General features: G+C 40.7%; 1 protein-coding gene and 1 non-coding gene across 15 annotated transcripts in view; both read left to right on the forward strand.

The window, feature by feature from the left end:
- Positions 1 to 9292, forward strand: part of CCDC158 (coiled-coil domain containing 158) — a 68733-nt gene extending 59441 nt beyond the window's left edge. For 10 of the 14 annotated variants that reach the window (XM_087826850.1, XM_087826870.1, XM_087826910.1 and 7 more), the window contains 6 exons: positions 142 to 201; positions 1081 to 1140; positions 4905 to 4972; positions 5192 to 5350; positions 6838 to 6937; positions 8956 to 9292. In XM_087826850.1, the coding sequence (XP_087682976.1) occupies positions 142 to 201; positions 1081 to 1140; positions 4905 to 4972; positions 5192 to 5350; positions 6838 to 6937; positions 8956 to 9076 (568 nt within the window). In that variant the 3' untranslated portion in view covers positions 9077 to 9292. Of the gene's footprint in view, positions 1 to 141; positions 202 to 1080; positions 1141 to 4904; positions 4973 to 5191; positions 5351 to 6829 lie in introns of all 14 variants that reach the window. The other 4 variants (XM_087826880.1, XM_087826906.1, XM_087826884.1 and 1 more) reach the window with 4 other exon arrangements.
- LOC148094462 (U6 spliceosomal RNA) lies at positions 3926 to 4028 on the forward strand. The gene has a single exon (XR_015716339.1). It is a non-coding gene; the product is annotated as a U6 spliceosomal RNA (small nuclear RNA).
- Positions 9293 to 14091: the final 4799 nt, after the last annotated feature.

Genomic DNA, 14091 nt, shown 5'->3' on the forward strand with positions numbered 1-14091 from the left:
GCAAAATTTGCTTGGAGGCCTAAAATCTGCTGTTGTATCTTAAAGAGGGGTTAAATACATATGAGCAACTGGTTATTCTGAAAATACATGGAATCTTGAAATTGTTCTTTGTATAATTAACAGTTTTATTTATTTATACAGAGATGACAGAGTAATAGATTGCATTACTGAATCAAGCCTGAGATTAGAAATATGCCATAGGTAAGAAGAACCTGGGGTTCTGAATCTAAATAATTGTCCAACAATTTTATATGTGACTAGGTGATTTGGGTATTCTGTTTAGATAGTTTTGGCATTTTGGGTTCATTGAGAGAAAGCTGTTATATTGTTTAACTGAAACTAAAAAAGGCTTTCAATGAAATGTACTAAAGTGATTTACTTTCTAGAAATCATTTAATAGGCTTTTTTTTTTCTTATTTTAAATTTTGATGCTGTTTACCCATATGATGATATTTATATTGTGTGTCATACCAAAAACAGAAGACTTTCTACATTTACACATATTTACAATGGCTTACATCACTTTTGAGAGGAAGGTAGTCTGGAAGTAAGTGAGAACAACCTCAATAAAGGATTATAAGAACCTCACTGTAACCAGTCCTATTTTCATCAATAATTGAATAGCTGAATTTTTAATGGAATCATAAAAAGAGCATAAAGAAGTGAAACCCATGACCCCTAATTAAGGACAACTTCTGATAAATGACTTTAGCCATAAAAGAAAAACAAGCTAATACTAATTTGTTATTAATATTAGATGCAGAGGCCAGTGCTTGCAGATCTTCTGTAGCTCCTCACTGCCTGCTGCATTAAGTACGCGGTCCCTCAGGCCGACATTGAAGAATCTCCCCAGCGTGTCACCAGCCTGCTTAATCTAGGCAGACTGCTCCTGACTTCCATCTCTTTGTCTTCAAGCTTCTCTCCATACTGTTTCCTCCACCTTGCAGACCCAGTGCCCCAATCTCATTCTTTTGAATCTGTGCTTGTCTAAAAGCAGTGTTCAGAGGAACAATTTTGTTTTATCACTAAGTTAAAATAATATTGCGTAGCCTTTAATTTCCCCCATCCCTCTGCCAACAGAAGCAACAACTCATTAAGGGACTCCACTGAAGACAGCAAATCAAGTGAAACTCTCAGTAGGTAAGAAATGATCTTACCAGCCCTGACTTTCAAAATACCCCCTTTACTGCTGCTGTTCATTCATTAGTTCAGAAGATCATTAACTGCCCACAATTTGCCACTCTGTGCTAGGCTTTTAGACTGTAACAGCGAGCAGGACAGACAGGGGCCTGTCCTTGAGTTGCTTACAATCTAAGGTCTGTTTATTGACTGACTGGAAAAAAAGCTTACTTCTTTTCTATTTTTAGAAAAAATAGAAATAAAAAATAGAAATATCAGAGCCCTTTTAATGTAATAAGGATATGAAGATGAATTCTGTTTAATTTCAAGTTAGGCAGAGGCTTATTCACTGCATTATCTTCAGCACCAAGCGCCTGCCACATAGTAGCCATTCAGTAAATATTTGGTTAGTGAATTAATTAAGCCATATTATAAATATTTTCTTACTGTCCCTGCTACTTGATCAATATACAATGAACTTGAATCTTTCTAAATATATCTTTCTGTTAACCTATAGGAAATGAGATTCGATTTTATTTCTTACCTGGGTGTGTAACACTGCATTGTTCCTATTAATATCTGTAGCTGTCCTCTGCATATTTTTATTTTTCTATTTCCTGGGTATTTTAGACTTGCTACAGTAAGTCTACCTAATCTATGATCTATGACAGGCATTATTACCCCCACGTATAGTTTAGTAATGAAGACCCTGATTGCTTAAGCAACTCGCCAAGGTCATAGAGCTTGTAAACTGGATCGGATCTGAACCCAGGTCTAGCAGGCTCCTGAGTACTGGGAACCTGGACTGAGCTGCCAGGTAAAGAGCCCAATCTTAGGCATGGGGCACAGAGGCTGCTTCCCAGAGCTAAGTAAAGCTCTGCTGTAGTTTTTCCAGACTAGAAAAATCTGTTTCTTTCAGCAGCCATGTGCTTGTAAAGAAGAGAGAATGGTGAGGAAAAGATGGGACCTAGCCCCTTCCTGTGTTCAAATGGGAAAAAGTGATTTTTAAGTATTTAACAGAAGCTATGAAAAGTATGATGCATATTAGAAAATTAAAACTGCATTTGAATGCTCTATACTGTGGCAAACTGGCCATTTTTTAAACTCACAAATGAATGAGAAAGAATACCACAATTGCTGTTTTACCTCAGCATTTCACTGTAGGTACAGCGCCTGTTCTTCAATCAACATCTTATAGTGTTTCTTAATCTAGAAACTTCTGCAGCCATATAAGCTAAGTCAATATATTCCACATACCTGGAGCAGAATGAAAAAGAAACAGATAACTGGAGTTTGTGCCTGAATTACTCTGAGAGCCACATCTCTCAGAAGTTTTGTGGAGCATTGACAACTCTTACTCTATTGTTATCACAATTTAATGAGCAGCATTATGCCCTAAGGAAGGTTTCCAGTAAAGGCTTCATAATACCTAGCTCCCTTTTTCACATCTCCATATGGATGTTTCAAGAAATGGAACATAATGGCCCAAAGATTATAATGACCAAATAAATAAAGATGGTCATTCCACAAAACCATTCCCCTCTAGCTTACACTTCAGTTTCACCAAGTGGCACCACCACTTTCCCAGGGCACCTATGTTTAAATCTTAACATTATCTTTTATTCTTTCTCTCTCATCTCATTTCTCCAGTCAACCAAATCTTATTAATGTTGACTGTAAAACAATTCCCAAATCTACTTTCTTCTTGGAACATCCCCTGGAACTGTCTGCATTATTTTCCTATGGCTGCTGTAACAAAATTGGTGGCTTAAAACAATACAAATTTATCTGTTAACAGTTCTGGATGCCTGAAGTCATAACTCAGTTTCACTGAGCTGAAGTCAAGATGTCACGCCCTCCAGAAGCTCCTGGGGCTAATTCATTTCCTGACCTTTTTCAGAGGTTCCTTCCAGAGCTTCCTTCCTTGCACTCTCACTTATGGCTCCTTCATCCATCCTCAGCATAACATCCTCAAATCTCTCTCTGCTGAGACTGCCATATCATCTTCTCTCTGTGTGAAGTCTCCCCCTGCCTCCCTCTTGAAAAACACTTATGATGGCATTTAGGGCCCATCCAGATAATCCAGGAAAATCTCCCCATCTTGAAATTCTTGATGTGATCACATCTGCAAAACCTCAACTGCCGTACATGGTAACATTCATAGGTTCTTGGCATTTGGATACAGATATGTTTGGCAGCCATCGTTCAGCCATTGTTCATAGCCCTTCTGCCTTTCTTATGGACTATTGTGGTAGCCTCTACAGTGTTTAGTGTGGATGTTTTTAAGTCTCTCATCTCTTGCATGTTCCAGTCACTTCTATGCATCAATTTCAAATTGGTCTGCCTAAAACACGCCTCAGGCTGTATCTGTTGCCCAGCCTCCAAACCTTCAAAGGTTCCCCATTGCCTACTGCAGCAAGAACAGACTCTTTGCCCTGATAATGAAGACTATGCACAATGTAGCCACAACCTTCCTTTCCAGGGCTTTTCTCCTAACAAAACTATTCTCAAACTTCTTGGCCTCAGGACCCCTTTGCCGTTGCAACTATCATTGAGGGTTCCAAAGAGCTTTTGTTTATCAGGGTCATTTCTACTATTGCCATTTTAAGTATTGGAAAAATAAATTTTAAGCATTTAAAAATTTTAAGACACTGATATTTACTTAAAAATAACAAAGTGTATTGTTACATGTTACCATAATAATAGATTTTATTATGAAAATTAGCTATATTTTCAAACAAAAAATCATTGAAAAGGCATTGTTTCACAATTTAATGCATGCTTTATAAAAGATAGCTGGATTCTCATGCTCACTTCGGCAGCACATATACTAAAGTTGGAATGATAGAGAGATTAGCATAGCCCTGCACAAGAGTGACATGCAAATTCGTGAAGCATTCCATAGTTAAAAAAAGAAAGCTGGATTCTCTGTACTTGCATTTACTCTGCTGTGATATCAGATATCATGGAGCCTCTGGGAATCTCACTTTGCCCTTGTTAAGAGACTGAGAGTTAAAAAACAATTATCTTAGCATTATAGCGAACATGGTCTTGACCTCACAAAGCCCCTGCAAGGGAACCACCTTGAGAACTGCTGCCATATATTCTCATACCAGTACCCAATCCACAGAGCTGTGTGGCCTTTTCAACTTACTGATTTAAATAAGTCTGATAGTTTTATAAAGTGATACTGCTGTTGCTAAAAGCGGTTTCTTTCTTTTTTCCATTAGTGTTATCTTTTTTTTTAAACATATCTTTATTGATGTCAGAGAGAGGAAAGGAGGGGGGAGAGAGAGAGATAGAAACATCAATGATGAGAGAGTCATTGATCGGCTGCCTAGCCTGCAACCCGGGCATGTGCCCTGACCAGGAATCGAACCCCTATCTCCTGGATCCTAGGTCGATGCTCAACCACTGAGCCACACCTGGCCGGGCAGTGTTTTTATTTTTAAATATCTTATTAAGATCTCATCTCTTAGAATCTATGAGAGAAATATTTGGGTTTTATAGCTACTATTACACAAAAATGAATTTCCTAGCTAGGGTTATATACTATTACATTTTCATTTTGCAAAATGTTCATGGGCACTGAATGCATAAAGACAGTGCAACTTTGGATCTCCTTTGCAAGGTATTTTAGGACTTCTGCAGGTTAGGGTTAGGACTGCCACCTTGAGTTTATATTTTGAGCCATCACTTTTGCCTACATTTGCTTGTTCTGTCCATAAACATTTGTGCAGAGTTTTTGAAATGGAGTGTTTGCATGACCACTCTTATGCTTCCAGAGAGCCAGTCACATTACACACAGGAGATCTGGAAGATCCCTCCAGCAGCTTTACATTCCCATCTACAGGTGAGTCTTCAATGAAAGCACCGAAACGGGGCCTGCTCAAAACCTGACAGTGGCTCCATTTCCATGAGGATAAAAGCCTTGGGTATTTGCTAGAACATCCTTTCTCCCTCCCTCCAATCACTGGAAACATTTTCTCATGAAAGTTTGATATTTTGAGAGGTGTAGTGTACTATTTTTAATTAAATATGTGCTTTTACTTTTGTCCTTGCAAAATTTTAGTAAATCCATCTGTGAAAAATTCAGCTTCTCGTTCATTCCATTCTTCTCCTAAGAAGTCTCCAGTTCACTCGCTCCTAACTAGTTCGGCTGAAGAGTCGATAGGTTCCACATCTCAGTATAGATCTACCAAAACTGCTCGTTCAGCTGAATCTGTTAAAGGTAAGGATGATCTGACATCATTGATGAGATTAACTGATTTTCCTGCTCTGGTAAAGGGAAAGTCCCTTTCTATAACCAGAATCAGATGTTACATGGTGTTCTTATATTCAAGTTCTGATAGCTGGCTGTGGAACCTAAGTGGTCTGACTTAAATAGAATAGCTATTGTGTACACACACACACACACACACACACTCCTTAGTAAACATACATAGATATTATATGCAAATATTATATTTCTGCCATGAATAATGAATTTTTTTCTATTTATTATAAGATTTGGGGTCTTCTTTTAAATGCTGTGACTTTTCTTATTTACATTCTCTAAAACCACAGCTCTCTTCAGTCTCTGCCTTTGCAAATGCAAGTATCCCACAAACTGATCAAAATGTTCTCATTTAAAAAAATTTTTTTTCTAAGACAGATGGGGAAAAAGTGGTTTGATTTAGAATAAGTGCTTGATAAATAAACTCGAGTTAAATAAGTAGATGTTGAATTGAACTTGAAATGTCTTTTATCATATGTGACTGTGACTCAAACAGCCCCAGGGCTCGAGGGCAGCATTCATTCCCTTTGACCAGGGGTAAACTAGGCAAGTTGTTGCATCAGAGACTAAGATCAAAATTAAAATCTTGAGATTGCCAATCAAGTATTTTTTAGAGGTTGATGAAACTTAGCATACTTATTAGACGCCCTCCTCAGTTTTTCCCAGTTCACTGCCAAATTTCTTCCCAGTTCACTGTAGCCAGGTCAGCATCCAGGCTACCCTTTCCCATTTATAACCCCTTCCTCATTCAGGTGACATCAGCTAAAATGCACACTTGGCCTCGCTCACCTTCAGGAATGTTGCCAGTGTCAGTATTAAATCTTGCTCTTCCAAACCCTAAGCTCATGGGACTCTAAGGTTTGCTATGAAAGCTATCGTTTATAATGCAGAAGATATCATTAAACTTAAAGTATTCCTCTCACTCATCCCATTTAATGCCATGTAGTTAAATAAGAATAAGTCAGATTGGTTTGAGACAAAATAAAATAAGCTAGCATTGCAAAATTTGGATAAGACACTTTTTTATTTTACAATAGTGTTGAAGGTTTTCATTATTTATTATTATTATTATATTTTTTAATCCTTACCCGAGGATATTTTTTCCATTGCTTTTCAGAGAGAGTGGAAGGGGGAGAAAGAGAGAAAGAGAGACAGAGAGAGAAACATGGATATGAGAGACACATTGATCGGTTGCCTCCAGCACGCACCCCGACTGGGGCCAGGGATGGAGCCTGCGACCGAGGTGCGTGCCCTTGGCTGGAATCAAACCTGGGACCCTTCAGTCCGCTGGCCGACACTCTAAGCACTGAGCCAAACCAACGGGGCAAGATTTTCATTATTTTAAAAGAAAGGTTGTTTAACCTGTAATTGGAAGATTTCTAAAATATATATTAAATAGACTTTTAATATCACATCTAAGCAATTTTCTAATAGCTTCACAGTCTCAGCCAATAGAAACCACAGGAAAAACATGCAGGAAGCTTCAGAACAGACTGGAAAGCTTGCAGACTCTGGTGGAAGATTTACAGATGAAGAACCAAGGTACGGTGTCCATTTGGCGAGATCTTCCTTGCTCAAAAGAATACTCACCTTCCCTTCAGGTTAAGCCTCCTATCTTTTGAGCCACTGCAGAGCATCTTGAATAAGCATCCTTAGTCAAAATATAAGGGTCTTAGCCATGGCCGAGCCCTCGATTCATTGTGTGACTTGCAGGTCACTTTAGTCCTGCTCTACTGCAGATCGGCATTTGTATGATGGTGGCCAGGGCACGATTGCGGTCAATAGTCAGAAAACAAAATAGCAGTGTTTAGCCTTACACGGGGCTTTCAGGAGCATGGACTGTGAGGGACTATGCCACAGGCTGCTCTGTCTCACTGCTTCACAATAACTCTCACTTAAAAAAAAAAAAGGGGGGGAGAGACTATGCCACAAAATGAACCACTAAATAAAAAGATAAATGACTTATAAATGTGCTAAAGCTACTTGAATGAGAAATTATTGTACTCTGCATTTGATAGGCAACTTTTGGGCATAAGTTTTAAGTGGATTTCCTGTGGATATGGGAAGATATGGATATGTTCCCATGGGCTTGGAGGGCTATCACATTTTATGCTTTTCTGACATAAGTTCATGAATCCTGGAGCCTTTTTTCAGAGGGAAATTAATTTTGGAGTATACATAGTACTCCATCTTTCTGACTTTAGAAAAATAAGTTGCAGATGAAGGATAATAAATATTTTCCTAAGAACAAATCCTTATAAAAGCAATTTAACCTCACTAATAATAATAGTTGCTATTAGCATTTGTTGAGCATTTACCAGCTATGTGGCAGGCCCTGTTTCCAGAACTTTACCGATGTTTTCTCCATGGGAGCCTCACAACAGCACGAGAGGTGGGCACTAGTGTTATGTCATTTGAAAATGAGGAAACTGAAGATAGGATCACAGCCAGTCAATAAACTCCAAGTCACACGTGCAGTGGATCTGGGACTTGATCTCTGTATTCCACATGTTTTACTGCACTAAGGCTATACCAAATTGTTACTAAAGAAAATTCCAGATCCCTTATGATGACCCCAGATCCCTATGGATATAAATATCAGGAAAAAATGTTTGATTTTAAATTTATTGTGAGCTCTTTAAAGAAGATGCATTATCTTCTTTCCTTGCCCCATTTTTATCACACTTTAACTTGTATTTCTGAGCTCATCTGAGTAATAGTCCAAATGGGAGACATGTCGCATTTACTTAAAAAATAAAAAGACCTTTATGTTGGATACATTGTCTGGATGGACTGTCTCTTAGAAATTATGAAATAATTATTTTGGAGAGAATTTTGGGAGCATTTATCAAAATTTAAAGTACAAATCTGCCTTGACCCAGAAATTCCACTTCTAACAATTAATTCTACAAGAAGCAATTGTACACACACACAAAGGTTTGTTTACAAGAGTATTTCCTGTAACATCATTTATAAACAAACTAAGGAAGCAACTTTTAAAAATTTATTTGCTGACATGTCGGTACATCCATAAATGGAATACTGTGCAGTCATAACAAACATGAGCTGGACTGGGAAGATGTTAACGTTTTGTTACGTAAATCAAGCTACAGGACAATTAATACATTTACATTTATGTAAAGAAGAAAATTCTGTGCAGTGTGTGTGTGCGCGTGTACATGAGATATTCACCAGACTGTTTAGTGATGACCTCGGGGCGGGGGTGGGGGGAGTCAGCAGATGAAGGGACCAGAGGCAAAGACTGACTTGCGTCTCCCTTTGTCCACTTCTGAGGTGTTCAGATTATTAACAATAGTATGTATTACTTCTATAATAACATTGTGCTCATTAAAATAACTGAGAAAGTAGAGATTTTTCCTTAGCTCTATTTCCATAACATATCTTTTCAAAAATATGCTACTTTGCGATTTTTAAGAACTTCTTGAGCTCAGAATGTGTGTATATCCTACAGTAGCGAGCTGACCTTTAAAAAAGCACATAATAGAATTAAAGCCTCAGTAAATGTTGCTGTTCTAACTTTGTTCTGTCGACATTTTCAGCAATGTCTTCGATGATCAGAAATCAAGAAAAGAGAATACAGAAAGTGAAAGACCAGGAAAAAATGTTGCTAAAATGACACCTTGCTTGCCTGGCCTTTACAGAGAGGTGATGCCCAGTTAATTGTGGTGTTGCCATAATTAGTGCCCTGTGACTTTTTTCTTTTTATGTGAAAATTTAATAAAAGATACCCTGTCTTATAAACTCTATTTTGAAATAAACTGTTCTCGAGTGCTCTCCCAGGAAAACTTCAAGCAGTACTAGTGGAAGTATTCATAACTTGTAATGTATTGATTTGTGCTAGTGTGTTGGAATAATTATGTGGTTTTTTTAATCATTTTTACTGGTGCTGAGGCAATAGTTTGTGTGTGTTTTTCCAACTTAAAAAACAACTTTCACATGAAAGATGTGGTACAATGCCCAGAACAGGACAGATTCCTCCATACTGACAGGATTCCTTCTGTGACCCTGAGCTCACTGATCTGTCGACATCAGTGAATGTGATCAGATAACAAAACATTGAGGCCCTAATAAAAACTTCTGGAAGAGTTTCTCTTTTATATCTTAACTATAAAGAATGAAGAAAACTCGTGTTATTCTTCAGTCAGTGGGTAACTTCTGCAGATTGAATGAGTTCAGTCAGCCTTAATTAGATTTGAACAAATTAGGGGGTTTTGTATGTGGAGTGTTTCCTAACACCAATAACCAACTCTTGTGGACACCAACAGGATGTCCTGCGAGTCAATTCAGATCTGACACTACCTGGAGTTAAGGTCTGATTCCACAGATTCAAGGGCCCAATCTCACAGGATGCCTTCCACTTCAGATGGCAGTCGAAAGTCCCAGACCACCTGTCCCAGACTGACAGGTTATAAATTGGGGGTTCCCACAACCTCCTCCTGAGTTTCAGTAACTTGCTAGAATGGATCACGAAACTTAGGAAAGTGCTCTAGTTACTGTTACTGGTGTATTATAAAGGAAACAACTCGGGAACAGCCAAATGTAAGAGATGCATAGGGCAAGGTGTGGGGTTCTGGTGCATGAAGCGTCCATGCCCTCAGGGTGCACCACCCTTTCAGCACCTCGAAGTGTTCACCAACCCCAAAGCTCATTAAATCTCCTCCAGTCCTGAGCCACTTAACAGCAGGGAACACTGAGAAATGTGTGGTTAGGCGATCTCATCCCTGTGCGAATGTCACGCACACCGCAGGAGGGATAGCCCACCACACTGCGGGACAGCCTGTGCTCCTGGCTACACGTCTGTACAGCATGGCACTGCGCTGAACACTGCAGGCGGCTGCAAGTCCTTGTGTATGTAAATATGAAAACTACGATACAAAAGACAAAAATGGTACACCTACATGAGTGGAGCTTGCAGGACTGGAAGTTGCCCTGGGTGGGTGAGTGAGTGGGGAGTGGGTGTGAAGGCCCAGGACGCTACTGTACACTCCGGTGGACTTCATAAGCACCGTACACTTTGGCTACACTAAATTTATAAAACAACATGATTAAATCAAGCACAAGAGAAAATGACGCAATCAAGAGATGTGGAAGACATGAGGTGAGGCTGCTGTCAGTGTAACAGGGCACACTGTTTCACAGTGAACTTTTTAATAAGGAGAGTACACTCTCAAGTGACAATAAAAAATATAGTGTAGTAAATACGTAAGCCGGTAACATAGTCATTTATTATCAAGTATTCCGCGCTGTACATAATTGCATGTGCTGTGCTTTTATACGACTGGCAGCGCAGGTTTGATCACACCAGCATCTCCACGCCCACGTGAGTAATGATACGATGCCAGGACGGCTGCCACCTCACTAGGTGGCGGATTTTCAGCTCCATTATAACCTAATTCGGTCCTTTGGTCCACGGCTGACTGGATAATCTTTATTGGGCACTTGACTGTATTCAAGAGTGTTTAGAGCTTACTCTGTTCTCCACCTCTTCCCAGAGATCGGTGGGTGGGGCTGAAAGTTCCAGACCTCTAATCACTCTGTCTTCCTGGTGACCAGCTCCATCCCGGGGGCCATAAAGGGCTCCACCAAAAACCACCTCACACTATAAGCTCAGGTGTGATCTAAAGGGCCTCATTGTGACTAACAAAAGACATTCGCATCTCAAGACATTCCAAGGATCTGAGCAGCTCAGTGCTAGGCACCTGGAACAAAGACCAAATCTATTACACCTCACGTGTGAACCAAACAGAAGGAGATAAGGTGTGCAAAACTGAATTGTGCTGAAGACAGTAGAGATGTCACTCACTACAGAAGGCTGGCTGAACACAGTCTGCACTCCTGGCCCGGCCCAGATGTCACAGAAACTGCTGCCCAGCGAGAGGCTGTTTCCCAGCCCCACCTGCCCTCCACCATTAGGACATTGCACGTGGACAGAGTGACATGTGGCACTTTCTGGCCAAAAGTTCTTGAAAGCATTTGTGGTTTCCCCGCATTTCATTTCCCCTCCCATGGGCTGGTGACAGAGGACAGTGAGGGCCCAGAGGGCTGTAGGACAGAAGGAACCTGGGTGAGTCTGCAAGAGCTGCCCTCCTGCCAGAAAAGCCCACTGCTCACTGTTTAGTAAGAAATAAGCTTGTGTCACAGTGCCTGTGACAGCAGCTGGCGGCAGCCCTGTCCAGTACAGATAATAAACTAAGGCACATCGACTCTCTCTCACACACAAATCCTCATGTTTCTCCTCTAAATGACAGTGTTAGCACTCTAAGTGTTACAAGCAAGACAAGGAGGCCTCGGTTCTTGTCTTCTTGAGGGAAAGATTTCAATCAAACAAAGTGTAGAAAACAAAGCAAAATTTACTGACTGAAGCAAAAATATACTTAGGACAGTGAAACGGGCACAGAAGCAGCAAGAGGAGAGCCCGGCTGGGCCGCTCTGGCTCACTGGGAAGTCAGAGAAGAGGGGGCCTTGGGGTCAGGTTCAGGGGTGAGCCAGGAGCAAGCTGCCTCATCCCACTGCTCCCCGGCTGCAAGTCTCGTGGGGTCCCTTAGAGGTTGGGGGGGAAGGAGAGGGGGAGGGAATGGCACAGGTGTGCTCCACGGAGGGAGAGCGAATTGGGACGTTCATTTTCAGGTGTTGAAAGGTTGGGCATTTAAGGGAGGTCTTGGGGCGGATCAGTATAATATTCATCAGCTTTACACTCATGTACCAAAATGAGATGATTTTTTAAATAATTTTTTTTAATACATCTTTATTGATTTCAGAGAAAGGAAGGGAGGGGGAGAGCGAGCGAGTTGAAACATCACTGATGAGTCATTGATCGGCTGCCTCCTGCACGTCCCCTACTGGGGATCAAGCTGGCAACCTGGGCATGTGCCCTGACGGGGAATCGCACCTCGATCTCCTGGATCCCAGGCTGATGCTCAGCCACTGAGCCACGCCCGGGTGAGGTTTATTCTTAATTTGTCTGTCCTTGGGTGTGGTTGGCAAATGGCACTTACTGGATTTCTGTGATGTGTCTCCCTGAGTAGGGTGACTTAAGCTATTTACCCTCTTGCTGGGGAGGAGAAATGCAAACCATTTACTCTCAAGTGTGCTTGGTACAGGGAAGATAGGATTTACTAGATGGCTGCAAAATTCTGTTTACCTGTCTGTCTCAGTTTCCCTATTCTGCTTCTCCTGGAATTTTCCTAGCTTTTACTATGCTATAACATTAGCACTCTAAGCACATCCAATTTTAAATAATTTTTTAAAACGAAATTTAGTATTATAAGTATCTCTTAAATCAACTGGATTTACTGAAAAATTATTTATTTCATAAGGTAATGATAAAATGGCTAATAATATAACTCTAAAGACTTTTATTTATAATAAGTTTTACCTTTAATTTTACCTAATAGAAGTGCTTGGGTATTCTGGGCAGTAACAGGAAATGCCTCACTGGTAGAATATTAAATTCATTATGAAGGATGTAAGAAATACACCCCAATTTAACATAAAAATGCTATGAGCTAAGAAATGAAACAATTCTTTTAAGCACTTTCTAACACTATCTTCAGTTGAGTTTAAGCTTTTTTCTGCAAAGACCACCTGTAACCAAAATTAATGTTTCACCAAAAGATGTTACACTTATTCAAAGCAATTTTAAGGTATTAGAATTCATTTTCAAGTACAGGTATGCATAAAACCCTCCAAAGGTAGCTTTGAAAGAAATATTCTGAAACTTTGTCTCCGAAGAGAGGAGAAAAACAGACTTCTCTGCCTCTTGATGTTTGCTTTTTTCTGTGTCTGTTATTAATGGAGGAAAATGTTACTATTTTATCTTACATTGAAGCTATTATGGAACCAAGATTTAGACAAATAATCCAGACATTTAATAAAGACATTAAAACTCAGGTTTTATTTTTTCAGTTATAATAGCAAATTTTAAATGCTTATTTCTTCTGAGTAAAGTTGTACTTCTCCATCACTGTCCTGTTACAGTTTGGTTACCCCCAAAACAGCTACTGGTAAGAAGGAGAGGGGAGGGGGTGAAAAGACTGCTATGCGACAGCTGTCTGTCGGCCCTTGCAGCGGGCAGAGATGGTGCCACAGAGGCCCCGGAGTGAACGACAGCCCTGTGCCCCCTGCAGTCAGCTGCGCCTGCCTGTGTCTCCCAGCCCCTAAGAGCCATCTTCCCGGCCACCTGGCTCAGCCCACACCTCAACCCCATTTCTGCTCTTTCCTCGTGGGCTGCTCCTGACGACAGACTCTGATCACGCCCTTGTTTCCACGCTAGCCTTCGATCGCAAGACAAAGACGGAACTGCCACCCTCAAGCCGTACCAGGCAGGTAAAATCAAGCCAAGAACACTGGGCAGCCGCAGAGCCTTCCCGAGCACATCGGTGACCGGGGATTTTCTGATCACAGTTCCACGTGGTGTGAACTATTTTTAAGCATAAAGTGTGCATGTAGTAAAGAGCACGTTTCCCCAGCTGCGCCACAAAGAAACCAGCTTTTTGAAGGCAGCTTGTTTTGCATCCCCAAGGGCTCAGGCTCGAACCCTGTGCAGCTGGTTAGCTTTTGTGCTCCCTGACGGAGCTTCGCCAAGTCACTCCCCTGATGGACCAAGCCCTAAAGCCCGGGTGGATCAGCATAAAGCCACCCATCAACGCCGCAGAAAAACCCATGCTCCCTGGAAG

This window comes from Miniopterus natalensis, chromosome 1 (assembly GCF_054644295.1).
Source record: "Miniopterus natalensis isolate mMinNat1 chromosome 1, mMinNat1.hap1, whole genome shotgun sequence".
Classification (NCBI taxonomy): Eukaryota; Metazoa; Chordata; class Mammalia; order Chiroptera; family Miniopteridae; genus Miniopterus; species Miniopterus natalensis.